This window comes from Physeter macrocephalus, chromosome 15, assembly GCF_002837175.3.
Source record: "Physeter macrocephalus isolate SW-GA chromosome 15, ASM283717v5, whole genome shotgun sequence".
NCBI lineage: Eukaryota > Metazoa > Chordata > Mammalia > Artiodactyla > Physeteridae > Physeter > Physeter macrocephalus.
Genome location: NC_041228.1, coordinates 15,463,881 through 15,479,556, shown reverse-complemented (window position 1 = coordinate 15,479,556; position 15,676 = coordinate 15,463,881). Strand labels below are relative to the sequence as shown.

General features: G+C 35.2%; 1 protein-coding gene across 1 annotated transcript in view; it reads right to left on the bottom strand.

The window, feature by feature from the left end:
* Positions 1–15,676, bottom strand: part of ATAD2 (ATPase family AAA domain containing 2) — a 47,811-nt gene that overhangs the window by 8,334 nt on the left and 23,801 nt on the right. The window contains exons 11-19 of the mRNA XM_028500402.2: positions 13,491–13,650; positions 12,512–12,602; positions 11,140–11,454; positions 10,665–10,797; positions 10,130–10,316; positions 9,016–9,201; positions 2,491–2,626; positions 1,162–1,358; positions 460–619 (exon numbers count right to left, since the gene is read on the bottom strand). Of these exons, the coding sequence (XP_028356203.2) occupies positions 460–619; positions 1,162–1,358; positions 2,491–2,626; positions 9,016–9,201; positions 10,130–10,316; positions 10,665–10,797; positions 11,140–11,454; positions 12,512–12,602; positions 13,491–13,650 (1,565 nt within the window). The remainder of the gene's footprint in view (positions 1–459; positions 620–1,161; positions 1,359–2,490; positions 2,627–9,015; positions 9,202–10,129; positions 10,317–10,664; positions 10,798–11,139; positions 11,455–12,511; positions 12,603–13,490; positions 13,651–15,676) is intronic.

The window sequence follows — 15,676 nt, the reverse complement described above, 5'->3', positions numbered from 1 at the left end:
AGTATTACTGTTAGCAAGTATTAAGCTATATTACGTTTGTAATAAAATTTATAATGGTCTTAACTAAGAAAATCCTTTCAAACTTATTTTATTACAGAGAGCTTTAATTTTTCTACTTTGAGAAAGAACATTGATAAACAAAGGAAACAAGCTAAGTTGTGATGCAATTTTGTGTTTCATTAGAGGCTATATCATGTAATTGTTTTGGAGTGAAAGAAACCTGCATTTGAATTCTGCCTCTGCCACTTCCTGATAGTATGACCTTGAGTAAGTTTTTTAACCTCTCTAAACTTCCATTTTTCTCAACTGTAAAATGAGGATATCGTTGTTGAGGACTGAATGGCACTGTGAATATAAAATGTTTATAATATAGCACCTAGTATGAAATCACCCGCCACTAAGCGTTAGCAGCCTCCATTCCACCCTCTGAGGAAGAAAAACAAAACCAGTAACGCTCACCTCCAGGATCTCTATCTGGATTGTATTCTAAAGCATTACTACAGATTAGATCGATATCACTCAAATAGTCTTTCACAGTCAGATACTTGTGGAGATCAATTTTACTGATTACAGATGAAAGGTCCATTGGTTGCTTTATTACAGTGACATAATCAGGAACCTAAAATTCAAGCAAATGACCAAATCACTAAATTAACTCTGAACAGTAAAAAATTTGAGTCAAGTTTTTCTACCAGGCAAAATAAAGGAGAGAGAATAAATACATAAGATATAATGAAAATATATTAATATAAAACTGTGACTCTATTTAAGGCGAGTTTTGTTTTGTAATCATTCTTATTCTTGGGCACCTATATCTCCAGTAGCATCCTAAACCTCTTTCCTCATCCAAATGCCACCCACCCTTCAATGTCAACTTAGGACCTCATTCTTAACTGTGTAGGTCATAGTAATATCATGTAGCATTAAGACATTCTCAAATTACTTCTACAACATTTGAGTTGGGCAAAGTTAATTGTCTGTCTATGCTCTGCAGGAAAGGAAAATGCTTTACATAGCTCTTGAAGCCTCTATGTGCTTAGGACACTACTTGGTCTGCTTCCAAATACAGAAAACAAGATCACAGTACACAGAGGGAACCACATAAACTAGTCAAATAGTCTCTAATTCTGAAGCATTTTGATCCAAAGATTAAATTAATACCTCATCAGGGTCAACAGGTTTAGTAAATATTCTGAATCGCTTGTCAATAGCAAGCCTATGTGTAACATTTCTTAAAAAAATCCTTAGTTCTCTAAATGTATCTTCTTCTTGTTCTTCCAGTCGTTTCACTTCTTCTGCTGTCAATGGTCTTGGTTCAGGTGGTGGTGCTACAGGGAGTACCTCCAAGGCCTGCAAAACTTTACATGAATGGAAGATTTTAGTTACCACTCTCCCACTGTATCAAGGGTGACAAACGATTCAGTACACAAAGTAGACAAGCTCTCAGGGATTATCCTCCTTGTATTTGCCAGGAATCAGAGGATTTGGAAAACTAAACAGCTACCATAATCTCGACCTCTACACCCGCCCCTAGCAATAATCGCTAACTTGTAATTTGGAGTGCTAATTCCTAAATCATTACCATTTTAAGATCATTTAAGAGACTATTAAAATTTTGAAAATGCATATTTCCAAGACAAGAATATTCTAATTTTTTAAAAAGTCATTTTTACTAGTTAATTTTTAAACTAACGAAAAATTGTGGTATGTTTCAAATATAACAAAAATTTAATTTTGTTTAAACAGATATGCACTAATAAGTAATAAGGATAAACAAGGGAATATGAGAGTGCTACCCCAGTAAGTTGGCAATCAATTAAGGGAGTAAGAGACATAATTATAACATCACTGTAATATCATACTAGTAGTATGAAAAAAGTACAGTGCATCATAAAGGTAATAAATTAATTTTGTCTAGATGTTAGGGAAGAAAGAATAAGTTATACTAGAAGGAAGCATGAATGAAATTATGAAAAGACACAATATGTTGTGTATGGTTTAAAGATAGAGTGCTTTGGAAGGAAAAAGGTGGGGGAGAGAAAAGTGCCAAAGGTACACTTGGAAAGACAGATTGGGGCTATGCTATGAATTCTAGCCCCAATTCCACAAAGATTAGGGCTATACTATGAAAGGCCTTGTATGCTTTAAGAACTTTAGTCTAGGGACTTCCCTGGTGGTCCAGTGGGTAAGACTCTGAGCTCCCAATGCAGGGGGCCGGGGTTCAATCTCTGGGAACTAGATCCCGCATGCATATGGCAACTAAGAGTCTGCATGCTGCAACTAAGACCCGACGTAGCCTAAATAAACAAATAAATAAATAAGAACTTTAGTCTATTTTAATGGGAAACATAGGGATTTTAAGAGGTAAGAGGTATCAACCTCAACTGAGGTTTTGAGCTTCTGATATTAGAAGATGGCAATGCCATTAACTGATATTTTATTTCCACTTTCTCAAAATTATTATATATTAACTTTGATACAGGAACTAACCTGCTTTCTTTTTTGATATAGGAGGCTTAGCAGCTTGCTTTAGAATTAAATCTTCAAAAAACTGTGTCCGTTCTTCTTTACTAGGCAACTGGACATTAAAAATTTCTCCATAATCCTGGATAAATAATTCTTGCACCTTAAAAAAGAAAAGAGATGCATTTTATATACATATGTATGTATACACACACATTACTATGTATCAATCATTCAATGCCACAGTAGGTTACTGTACACGTTTTTAATGACAATCTAAATCGTGTAATAAAGAAATAATTTCTTAAATCTTTTACTTATATTGAATTTATGTATTATATAAACCAAGTATGCAATAGATAAGGAACTAAAAACATGGGATCTTCTTTAGAACTCAAGGCTCCAAACTATAATTCATACAATAACTGATATGGTGATATTTTACTTAAAGGGTTTTGTTGAGATCAAGTAATTCACTTTCACAGCCCAAAGTGAGATATGAGAATGAGTGGTTCTTCAGTAAGAATAAAGGCTGGAAAATAATAAGTATTGGTAAGGATGTGGAGAAGTTAGACCCCTTGTGCTTGTAGGAATGTAAAAGCGTGCAGCCACTGTGGAAAACAGTATGATGGTTCCTCAAAAAGTTAAACACAAAATTATCATGTAACCCAGTATATTCAAAAAAACTTCAAGAAAAAAAATAAAAGACTCAACAGATACTTGTATACCAATAATCATAGCAGAATTATTTACAGTAGGCAGGAGGTAGAGACAATCCAAATGTTCATCACCAGATGAAGAGATAAACAAAATGTGGTATGTACCTACAATGGAATATTATTCAGCCTAAAAAGGAATGAAATTTGAACACATGCTACAACATGGATGAACAATGAAAACATTATGCTAAGTGAAATAAGCCAGTCACAAAAGGACAGATACTTTATGTTCCACTTATATGGGGATACCTAGAATAGGTAAATTCAAAGAGACAGAAAGTTACTAGAGGTGTCCAAGGGCTGGGAGAGGAAGGAATGGTGAATAATTGTTTAATGGATACAGAGTTTCCGTTTGAGATGATGAAAAAGTTCTGGAAATGGATAGTGGTGATGGCTGCACAACATCATGAACGAACTTAAAGCAATGTACTTGATGTCACTGAACTGTACACTTAAAAATGGTTAAAATGGTAAATTTTGTATATTTTACTACCAAAAAAAGAATAAAGGCAAAACAGGTCTCAAAAGGATGTTTCTAAACAAACCTCTAGATCTTTCCAAGAATTATTAGAGGATAATAATGTTTATTCCTTGTATGATGTTTGTGTACTTTGTTCAGCCTACCTCTGACACAGAGAAATTTACATTCACAGCTTTTGCATTTTCTGCTTTGTAGGTTCTTCCATGCTCCAAACTTATGAAAACTACATATACAACATCACTTATGAAATATGTCTCTCCTTTTGCTAATCCATTTACTAAACTACTATGTATACAAGAGTCTACTAATGAACTGTATTACATTAATTTGTCATTTCTGGCCCAAATTCACAGTTTTAATCACTAATGTTGTGGCATGCTTTACCATATTTGGTGGGCTTTTTCAAAATTTTCTTGGAAATTCAAGAACTTTTTTTTAGCCATGCCACGTGGCATGCAGGATCTTAGTTCCCCAACCAAGGATTGAACCTTTGCTCTGTGCAGCAGAAGCACGGAGTCTTAACCATTGGACCAGCAGGGAAGTCTCTCAAGTAGTTTTTTCTTCTACACTAAATTTTAGAATCTATTTTGTTGACATTTCTATTGCAATTTGTACCTTTTCCCCCTTTCTGGTGGCCTGGAAGTTGTATGCTGTATTTCTATTCTTTTATTGTTACAAGTTTTAACAGACATATCTCTAAGCTTCTTTTCCTACCAAACTGTGAAGTTAATCAATATCTACATATCAGATACAAATCTGAATGTGCTTTTACTTCCTCATTTTACTTCCTCATTCTCCTTCACTATGTCCTTCTCCTGCTGTTTTGAGTTCAGAAGATCAACTAAGATCTGAGATCTAAGTTCAACTTAGATTGAATCTAAGATCAACTTAGATTTACAGTCCTTAAAAAAATGTTACTAGCACAGTTTTGTGACGAGTTTTACTGTTTTCTTTGCTCACTGCTTCTTATATGCAACTTCTGCAGAATAAAAAAAATCCAAGAGGAGAAATAATCCCTTAATAATTATTTCAGTCAGGGGTTTATGGGTAATAGTTTCTTAGGCACTGCATGTTCAAAAATATCTTTATTTTGCTCTTTCACTCAAATGCTAACTTTGCTGGGAAGAAAATTACAGGTTCAAAATTATTTTCCTTCTAGCTTTGAAAATATTGCTCAGTTGCCTCCTTAGTAGCTGGTATTATACCAGTGAGAATGTAGAAGCAATTTGATTTTCAGTCCTTTCTAGTAATGTTTTATTCTCTTGGAAGATTTTTAGATTTTTCTCTATACTTTTGGTGTTCTGAAATTTTATCTAGATGTGGGCCTTTTTATATCCATCAGTTAGAACAGGGGACCTTCTAAATCTGAAAATTATGGTATTCTTTAATTCTATGAAATGTTCTATTATGTGACTATTTTTCTCTTGTACATTTTTCTCCTCCCATAAATCCCATTAAACAGACGTTAGACCTGAATCTATGTCCTGTTTCCTTTAACTTCTTCCTCACTTTTCAAATCTTTGTCTTGTTTTTATTATTTACTATAAGAATTTCTGATCTCATGATCTTCCAGCATGCTAATTCACTCTTATCTGTGTCTGCTTCTTTTTAGCCCTGTGGGGTTTTTTATTTGGGGAGAGTTATTTCATTTATAATGTCTTTAGTTGGTTCTTTTCCACAACAATCTGTTGCTGATGCATGGATATGATTTTCCATGGAGCTGTCCTTCCTCAAAAGCTTACTTATAAATTTATCTTCGCCTTTGAAATCTTCAACTGTCCACAGATGCCTTTTCTGTTTATTCTAGCTTCTACTTCCAGTGACTATGAAAGAAGCTTGCCTATATTAGACACAGAATGTTCCTGTAATTTGTCTTCTGGGCACAGGGTCTCCCTACTCCTCCCATTCAGTACCTACACATAAGTCACTGCTCTGCCACACTAGTCCTTGGGCCCACCTTCACTGCTCTAGCTGAGGACAAACAACTCAGCTGACTGCTGTCTGGCATGGCCAGAAATGAAGAAAGCCCAAAAATCCAAAGTTGTCCAAAGACTCTTTCAATTCCCTCCTACCACTGAACCAGAGCTAGAAACCACTCCCATCTTTCAAAGCAGTCCTTTCATGCACATGCTTTAAAATGCGGTTACCTGTATCAATCTAATCCCCACTGCTTGTCTTTCATGATTCATCAAAGTTTCTAATCCACTGATGACTTTCTTTCTCATTTTTCCATACTGCTGTGTTGTTAGGGTCCACTAGTACTCATGCATATAGATACTCTGACTCCAGGTTTGAGATGGACAAACTTTAATGTAGCTAATAATGGTATACACAGTACTTCTCACATATTATAGTCCAATGCTATATAGACAATATCACTGGATCACTAAGGACTACACAGACTATATAAGGCTCAAAGCGGACTTGCTTATTTGTATCCACATAGACTATTCATTTTATAAAATGAGCAATTCCTGGTCCAGTGCCCATTCCACCCTACAGTACAGTGTGATACTGGGATACTTTACTCAGTTTACAGTGCTATGCTTAGGAAATATTACCGTAAGAAAACAAAGAAGCTATCTTTAAAAAAATTTTTTTTGAGTACAAAATTCCCACATTCTTGATGAAGTTATCCAAGATTAAACTGATGACAGCTTTTCAATCTCCCTACGTCTTTATAAAGTTCAGCTAGTTTGCCTTACTTATTACCAAGAGTATAAACTTATCTTTGTTTTAAACTTTGAAATAATTAACAAAGTTTTAATTGGCAGTGAGTACAATCAATCAATGGTTAATGTGGCTACTAAATAGCAATTCTTCTTTACTCTGTTAATCAGAACATTGCTAGAGTACTTAATTCATTCTGAGTACAGCCTTTCAAAAGGAATATAAAGAGAAAGACATTTAAGAGAGTGACTAGAATTTTGAAGAAACTAAAAATATGTGTGATGTGTAGCAGAGCCTGCTATTATCACACTCCATGTTCTCTTCCTTTTGGGCACACTGCCGTATCATATTTCCTAGTCTCCCTTGCAGTTAGGTACGGCTATGTGAGTTTTAGCCAATGGAATGTGAAAGAAAATGATATGTATCCCTTTCAGACCAGGCATAAGAAGGCCAATCCATTCAGCTGGGTGGAATGAAAGTAACCTGGAAAGCCACATGATGAAAATGAGAAAGCTCTCTCAGCCTGAGGGTCTGGTATGACTACATGGTGGAGGGTGGACCCGCCAATCTAGTCATTTGCCTAGTATTGTTAAGTGAGCAAGAAATAAACTTTTATTGTATTTAATAATCCTAAGGAATATACCTTATCATAGAAGAAGAAATTTTTAGTGTGGAGAAGCCTGGGTCAGAGTGAGGAGATAGAAATGAACACAAAACCATATTCAAACATACAAAGAGCTTGTCATGATGAAGACAGAATAGACGGGCTCTCTATTTTATGTGGGAAACAAATGGAGATTAAGAAATGGAAGCCTCTGAAAATAAGTTGATTTTTCTTAGGAGTCAGAACTAACAAAATGAATTGTGAAGGTGTTCTACACAAAAGAAAGACTTAAGAGTCCAGAACTAGATGACTAAAGTAGAAAACTTTAAGGACTCTTCCCACCCTAAGAATCTGTAATTAATATATACTTAATGTTCATTTCCCAGTTTATTTAATTTTTAGTTGAAGAATTCACAACTACAAAACTGCCATCAGGGACACAATCTGGTCCTTTGATAACTCCCTGACATCATTTCCTTCTACTTGTCCTTTACTAACTCTGTTCTAGCCACTCTAGACTTTCTGCAATTTTTCCAACACACCACACTTTTCCTTCAGGGCTTTTGCACTTGCTTTTCCTCTGCCAGGAACCTGTGTTCCTCAGATACCCAAATGGGTCACTACTTTACCTTTTCCAGGTATTTGCTCAAATGTCATCTTCTTGGTGAGGCTAACCTAGTGGATTTAACACTGTGACCCTACCACACTCTTTTGGCATTGCTTAGCTAAATTTTTCTCCATACTGGTAGGTTGGTATTATAGTCTATTTTTGTTTGTCTCTCCCTCAACTAAAATGTAAGCCCTAGGAGGATACAGATTTTTGTCTATATTGTTCAATGCTATATTCCCAATGCCTATAACCATGTCTGTCACAGAATAAGTGCTCAGTAAATATATTTAAAATAAAATATTTGAATTATCTTCCTACTAATGTTCTAAAAACACACACACAAGACTACAACATGCTTATTATGTACTCTGGGGACAGAGAGGTGGAAAAATGTCCCTGATTTCATGTATTTTACATTCTGCTAGTAGAGATAGAGTCAAACAAATTAATATTTAATGTCAAGTAGTGATAAAAACAAAGCAGAGTAAGGGAGAGAGAATGATAGGCAGAGGTGTTACTGCTGTAATTGAGAAACTGATCAGGAAGACCTCTGAGGTGATATCCAGGCAGAAATCTGAGAAAAATAAAGGATCACGCCTTTATTTTCTATGTATCTAGGAGAAGAATATTACAGGCAGAAGCAGAATGAACTTTGTCACTGGTAGTTGTCTAAATTGGCACAATTTTTTTTTTTTTTTTTTTTTTTTTTGCGGTACGCAGGCCTCTCACTGTTGTGGCCTCTCCTGTTGCAGAGCACAGGCTCCGGACGTGCAGGCTCAGCGGCCATGGCTCACGGGCCCAGCCGCTCCGCTGCAGGTGGGATCTTCCCGGACCGGGGCACGAACCCATGTCCCCTGCATCAGCAAGCGGATTCTCAACCACTGCGCCACCAGGGAAGCCCGTGGCACAAATTTGAAGGACAGTAATTTGGTACCAAAAACGTCAAATGTGCATACTCTTTGGTGGCTAAGCTATAGTTATTCCACTTTTAGGGATGCATGTTAAAAAATCCACATAGTAATGCTCATATAATTTAAAACCCAAGAATGCTCACTGTAGCAGTTTAACAGTAAAAAAACTGGAAAATAACTAAAATCCTATTAATAAGGATTTGGATAAATAAATTATGGTATATCAAGAAAACAAAAAAAGCTATGCTGCTCTTAAAAGAAATAAGACTTATGTATTAAAAAATACATAAGATATATAAAGTAAGTTACAGAATAGTATGCATCATATTACATTTAGAGAAAAAAAATTTACAATATGGTCTTAGTATATACATACACATATACATATACCAGCCTGCCCAACAAGCACATGTATCAAATAGCTAACAATGGTATCTTTAATAGGAAAACTTTTCCTTATAATTTTATTCACTTCTGTAGCACTTGGAATTTTTTCCATAAATTCTTATTACTTAAGTATATCTCTTTTTAAAATATAATGATTTCTCCCAAATTACCTCTTCTGGTAGAGTGGAATGGGGTTTGTCAGAAGTTGCAAGTAGTAAAACTGGAGCAAAAGAAGGAATATTCTGTAATAATGTGGTAAATGTGGCTTTAAGTGTTGGTCCAACTATTTCCCACCACAAGTGAATATGAGGAACATACACTATACTTGGTGCTGTTTTCTTAGCTTCACGAATCATCTAGTAGAGAGAGAAAAAAATTACATTCAATTAGAGAGTCAGCACATTAGTTATATGCTTTATTAATCTGGAACAATGTTTAACTTCCCGCAATTGTCATATAAAACCCTCAAGTTTTAAAAATGCTTCCTAAATCCCACAATCTTGTTTTTAAATGTTTTATAAAAGTCTCATTTTTAGAAAAACATAATTGCTTCAGGCAATTAGAAAACAGCTCAAGAAATCTAGAAGACTTTTCTGTTACGGCAACCAAGGTTAAATATAAAAATACAAATATAAAACACTTTTACATTTAAAAAAAATTTAATAGAGCAAAAACAGAAGCAGCAAGGTTCATATGTTTTTTGGAAACAATCAACCCCTACAGATTTTTAGGAATACTTTATACAGTATAGTTTCTACCATCATGACAACTGTAACAACAAAACATTTTCTAATATTTTAACTTTAAAAAAAAATCAATTAGCTGGCATCTTTTATCTTTTCAAACATCATTTCATTTAGTTTTAGGGAATTTACACAAAAAATATATATATATATACTAATTTTCAAGGGAAATGTACCTATTCAAATGAAGAAAATTAAAATTTTATTTTGCATAGCCGTCACTGTTTTAAGTATTTTACTCATTTCTCACAACAGCCATACAAGGTAAGGACTATTATTATCTCCATTTTGCAAATAGGGAAAATGGGGCAGAGAGGTCTAATAACTTTCCTAAGTCACATAGCAAGTAAGTGGTGGAAAAGGGATTTAAACTCATATTCTTCAATAACTAAGCACTTATGCATAGTTCTATTTTGAAAACCTGAAGTTAGAAATCAGAAAGACAAAAGACACAGTACAAAAAGAACGAGGCAATTCTAGATTTTGCCTTTGGAAGACTACTTTGACTTACACCTTATTTGTCTGAGCAATAATGAATTACCTGGGCACATGTTTCTTCAGGAGATGTAGCACTGACTCCAAAAAGAACAGGAATGTCTAATGTGTATACTGCAAATTTTTCCAAAGCATGGATGACAGCTGGTGCTAAATGAGAACCTTGCCCAAATCCTGGTTCTCCTACTATCAATATTCTTGGTCGAAAAGACACAGGTTGATAACAAGCATTTCTGAAAGAAATGAGTAATAACCTATGATTTAGGAAAAAAAGTTTAAATTTCCCTCCCAATTACCAACAATGAACTTTAGAAGTCAAAAGTTTTAACAATATGGCCAATCATAACATCATGGTTCATATGGTTTTTGGAAACAATCAACCTCTACAGATTTTTAGGAATACTTCATAAAGTATAGTTTCTACCATCATGACAACTGTAACAACAAAAAATTTTCTAATATTTTAACTTTTTAAAAAAGTCAATTGGCTGGCATCTTTTATCTTTTCAAACATCATTTCATTTAGTTTTAGGGAATTTACACAAGAAAAAAAAATATATTAATTTTCAAGGGAAGTGTACCTATTCAAATGAAGAAAATTAAAATTTTCTTTTGCCTTATTAAAGGATTTTTGAGAAAGTCCATTTTCATATACTGATGGAACATCATCATCACTGTATGCCAAGTCACTTTCTAAAAGAGGACAAGAAATATCTATAAAGTAAACAAAAAAAGTGTGCATTAGTAACTTTTCTGAATTACAAAGCAAATCTTCATGTAATGCCTCAGTTAGCAAACCAAGGAACTTCAATGACATTTTTTTAAGAATCAAAAATGTTTGTGTAGATATAAATAACAAGTAAATTTTAAAAATGCATTCCAAACTTAGATTAAGTCTAGGGCAATCTGTGAAGTAAATTTCTTTCAAATATCTAGGCAAAGCATGACCAAATTCCTTTCAAGAGGCTCTTTTATAAAGAAACATTACTGTACAGGGATGTACAAACATTTACTTTTACTAATTATGAAAACTAAATGGTCAATCAAGTTTCATACCTGAGTCTAATGCCTTTTTAGTTCTGATTTCCGCATGTGGAAAGACTCTCTGCAGAGCTTCTAAGATCTTGTGAACAGTGTTTTGCAGGAGTGGTTTCACAATGGTGGACAGTGCCTGCCCAGGTGATGCCACAGCTCTTTGGGAGGCTGGTATCATCTTTTGCATAGCTACCTCAAAGTCCTTAGCTGAGATATTAATTGAAGAGAGATCCAACTGTAGTTTCTCACTGGTGGTATAGATCTGTGGGTAGCGTCGACGCAGAGCACACAAAGCAGCCTCAGAACATATTGACTTAATATCTGCACCACAGTATCCTATCCAAGGCAACCAAAAAAATTTTTTTAAGTAAACCACCACCCTATTAGCTTGACCATGGTTAAAAGAAAATTAAAAATCAGCCTAGCAATATAGTAGCAAAATACTTGGGAGTAATAAGGCTAAAATGTCTCTTATTCCCCCAGTGAACTTACATGGTTGATAATAACCCTTAACAAATCAATCAACTTTTGAGAGTGAAATATGCAGGCATGAAGTAGAGCACAGGGGTCAAGAGCACGACTTTTGAAATCAATCAGGTTCAAATTCCAGTTTGTCATTTACTAGATGTGTGATCTTTAGAGATTTATGCTCTCTTTATTCATTTATGCTCTCTCAGCCATTTCTACATCTGTAAAATGGGGATAAAGCTACCTACTTCGCAGGACTGATGTAAGAATTACCTGAAATAATACATGTAGAATGCTTAATAGGATAATTAGAAAAATGTGAACAGTTAGTAAAAGATCTAACTTCATTCTGAAATTCCCTGACAGCCAAAATATCAATTACCTCTATATAATATCTAGGACTTTATACGAAGAAAACAGGACTTACCTGGTGGCGCAGTGGTTAAGAATCTGCCTGCCAATGCAGGGGACACGGGTTCGAGCCCCAGTCCAGGAAGATTCCACATGTCACGGAGCAACTACGCCTGTGCGTCACAACTACTGAACCTGCGCTCTAGAGCCTGTGAGCCACAACTACTGAGCCCGCGCACCACAACTACTGAAAACCTGCGCACTCACATGCTGCAACTATTGAGCCCACGTGCCTAGAGCCCATGCTCCGCAACAAGAGAAGCCACCGCAATGAGAAGTCCGTGCACCGCAACAAAGAGTAGCCCCAGCTCATTGCAACTAGAGAAAGCCCGCGCACAGCAACGAAGACCCAACGCAGCCCCCCACCAAAAAAGAAAAAGAAAACATGCCAGAAACTATAAATAAGAAACAAATATAATTTGCATTTCTTTAAACATAACCTTGGCAAAACTACAACTTATTCCATCTTTGAAATGCATGTAATATTTCTTTTAATGCTTAAAGCAATGTTTACCAACACAGTTTTCCGCTAGTTCTTCTAGAAATATGTCCAGTGGTTTAGGATTCCAATCCCTTGTGTGAATCTTTAGAATTTCTTTTCGAGCCTACAAATAAATACAGTTAAATTTTTCTATAATAATAAAGTGCTATTCAGATTAATTTCAATTTAAAATAATTTACTAAAATTTTAAAGATTTTAATACCTAATATAAACAGAAATATGAAACAGTAAAAATGAAAAAAAAGATGTATTTGTAAGAGCTTGAGGTTTTTATGTTTAACAGATCTACATTTATAGCTCAAGTTCTAGTCATCATAAATATGAATGAGAGAAATTAAGTAAATACTGGACTATTGTTTATTCTGGTACATATTAAGAACTGTTTTTAAGAGTACTGACAGCTCTACCCATATTTTCTTACTTGGTTCTCAAAATATTAGGCAGCTTTAAAATAACTGCATAGGATTATATGGTTGTATCCGTGAAAAAAGCCAAGGCTTATGAATTGGCTAAGGATTGACTGTTAGGACACGTATTCTGAATCAAAATAAAGCTGTATAATTAACATGCAAAGGTTGTGCTCAAATTGAAAGAATTTTAAGAGTATTTCTAGGGAGGCACTATTTTATTAAAAAAAAAAAAAAGAGGGAGGTGGGGTGGGGAGTTCCCTGGTGGCCCAGTGGTTAAGACTCAGCGCTCTCACTGCTGTGGCCTGGGTTCACCTCTAGTTGGGGAACTAGGATCCCACAAGCCGCGGGAACCAAAAAATAAAAATAAAAAAAATAAAAATAAAAATAAAAAATTGTCCAAGTTATTTTCTTTAAATAAAATAATGCCTCCCTAAAAATACATACATACATATTTGAATGTTAATCATACAACTTTGCTTCAGAACATACAAAACTCAATCTTCAATTTTTCGCTATACCAAGACTTGTTCATGATAAAGGCAATCAATTTTGTCAAAATTTGAGTGATGTTAAATTCTTACATCTTTATCAGGTAGGCTAAAAAGGAATTCTCTGTCAAAACGACCAGGCCTTCGTAAAGCAGGATCAATAGAATCCAGTCTGTTGGTAGCGCCAATGATGACAATTTCTCCTCTGCTGTCCAATCCATCCATAAGAGCTAGCAGGGTGGAAACAATTGAACTAAATTTAAAAATAAGAGAGAAGAGATTAATTGTATGGAAGCTGAACACATCATTTCTTTTTTTTTGCTAAGATTTAATACATTAAATGTGTGACTGAATTTTCTCAGAGCATTCCACTGCTTTCAATAAGCTTTTTAAAAAGAAAATCTGTAAAATAACATACTACATGGCACAAAGACATTTAAAATCAATGGAAAACACAGTTTTTAGAATGCTACAAATGGATCCTGGAAGCCATTTCATAAAGCATAATTTCACAAAGGAACTTTAGAGTTCTCAAACAGGGATACAACACCAAAAAAATACAAGTACTAGGCAGACAAACAGAAAGTAAAAACCATAAAATGGTTCATTGTGTACACATTATCAAAGGACCCCAAAATAAAACAGAATATACATAAAGCATAAAAACATAGAATTTGGACTTCCCTGCTGGCACAGTGGTTAAGAACCCCCCCCCCCCGCCAATGCAGGGGACACAGGTTCAGTCCCTGGTCCGGGAAGATCCCACATGTGGAGCAACTAAGCCTGTGCACCACAGCTCCTGAGCCTGCGCTCTAGAGCCCGTGAGCCACAACTACTGAGGCCACGTGCCACAACTACTGAAGCCTGCGTGCCTAGAGCCCGTGCTCCACAAGAGAAGCCACCGCAATGAGAAGTCCGTGCATTGCAACAAAGAGTAGTCCGCACTCGCTGCAACTAGAGAAAGGCTGTGAGCAGCAATGAAGATCCAACACAGCCAAAAAGAAATAAATTAAATAAATAAATAAATTTATTTTTTTTTAAAAAGGGTTTTAATTACATTTTAAACTTTTCATTATGGAGAGAGAATAGTAAAACTGTCTCCACATCTTCATCACTCAGTTTCAACAATTATTTCAACAAGAATTTCCTTCCCACATCTGGATTGAGCTGATTCCTTCCTGATAGGCTCATTTAACTTGTCCTCTAGCTTTCATATTTCCTGTAAACTGGGAGTTACATCTACAAGCTTAATAAATATAGATTAAACTATTTGGGATAGCATATTTCACAGGAAGATACCATGTATTTCCTACTGTATACCTCAGGAGGCAAGTGATACCATATTTTCATTTTTAAGATCAGTAGGTTGGGTTTAGTTGAGGTGTTATCAGCTTACTCCACTCATCATAAACTTTACTATTAACCTTTTCACCTTATCTGCTTTCATAGCAGCCACTGAAAATTATTGCTTAGATCAAGGTTTCTCAATCTTGGCACCATTGACATTTTGGGCCAGATAATTCTTTGTTGTGGAGAGCTGTCCTGTCCACTGTAGGATATTTAACAGCATCCATGGTCTTCACCCACTTGAAGCCAGTAGAGCACACCCCCTCCCAGTTGTGACAATGAAAAATATATCCAGACATGTCCCCTGGGGGGCAAAATCACTCCCAGTTGAAAACCATAGGTCTTGATCCACTATTTCATAAGGGGTTGCAAAATGGTTATTTTTCTAATTCAATAATTTCCTTTGCGTTTATTAACTGTGATTTTTCTATAGAGAACAAAGTTCTCTTTATCATTATTATTAAGTTACTCTGAATCATGGTTATAGGACAGGAAAAATAAATGCTTGATTCATTCTCTTCATCAATTTTCAGAGTAATGAGTCACTGTCTTAGCAACCTTTGGAGTGACCAATTAAGTTCTTCTCTTAAAGAGATCATTAAAAACTGATGATTTCTGTGTACTTGATACACGTCAACATACTGAGTCTCTTAAATATGTGTATACATATTCCAGGCTTGTCTTGCTATTTCCCATCTCAGTTCTGCCTAACACCTCCTCTCCTAAAGAATCCTAGTATTTAGAGGTCACACTCTGAGTGCTAGGGGTATAAATTGCCGCTGGATTGTGATTGTTTCTAGGCCTTTTTAGTGCCCAGAGATAGGAATCATTTTTTTCTTTAAAAATAAAATTCATCATAAGTTCATACTGGTATTTCTAATTCAAGTAAAGATTTGAGGGTTTTTTTTTTTTTTTTTTTTTTTTGTGGTATG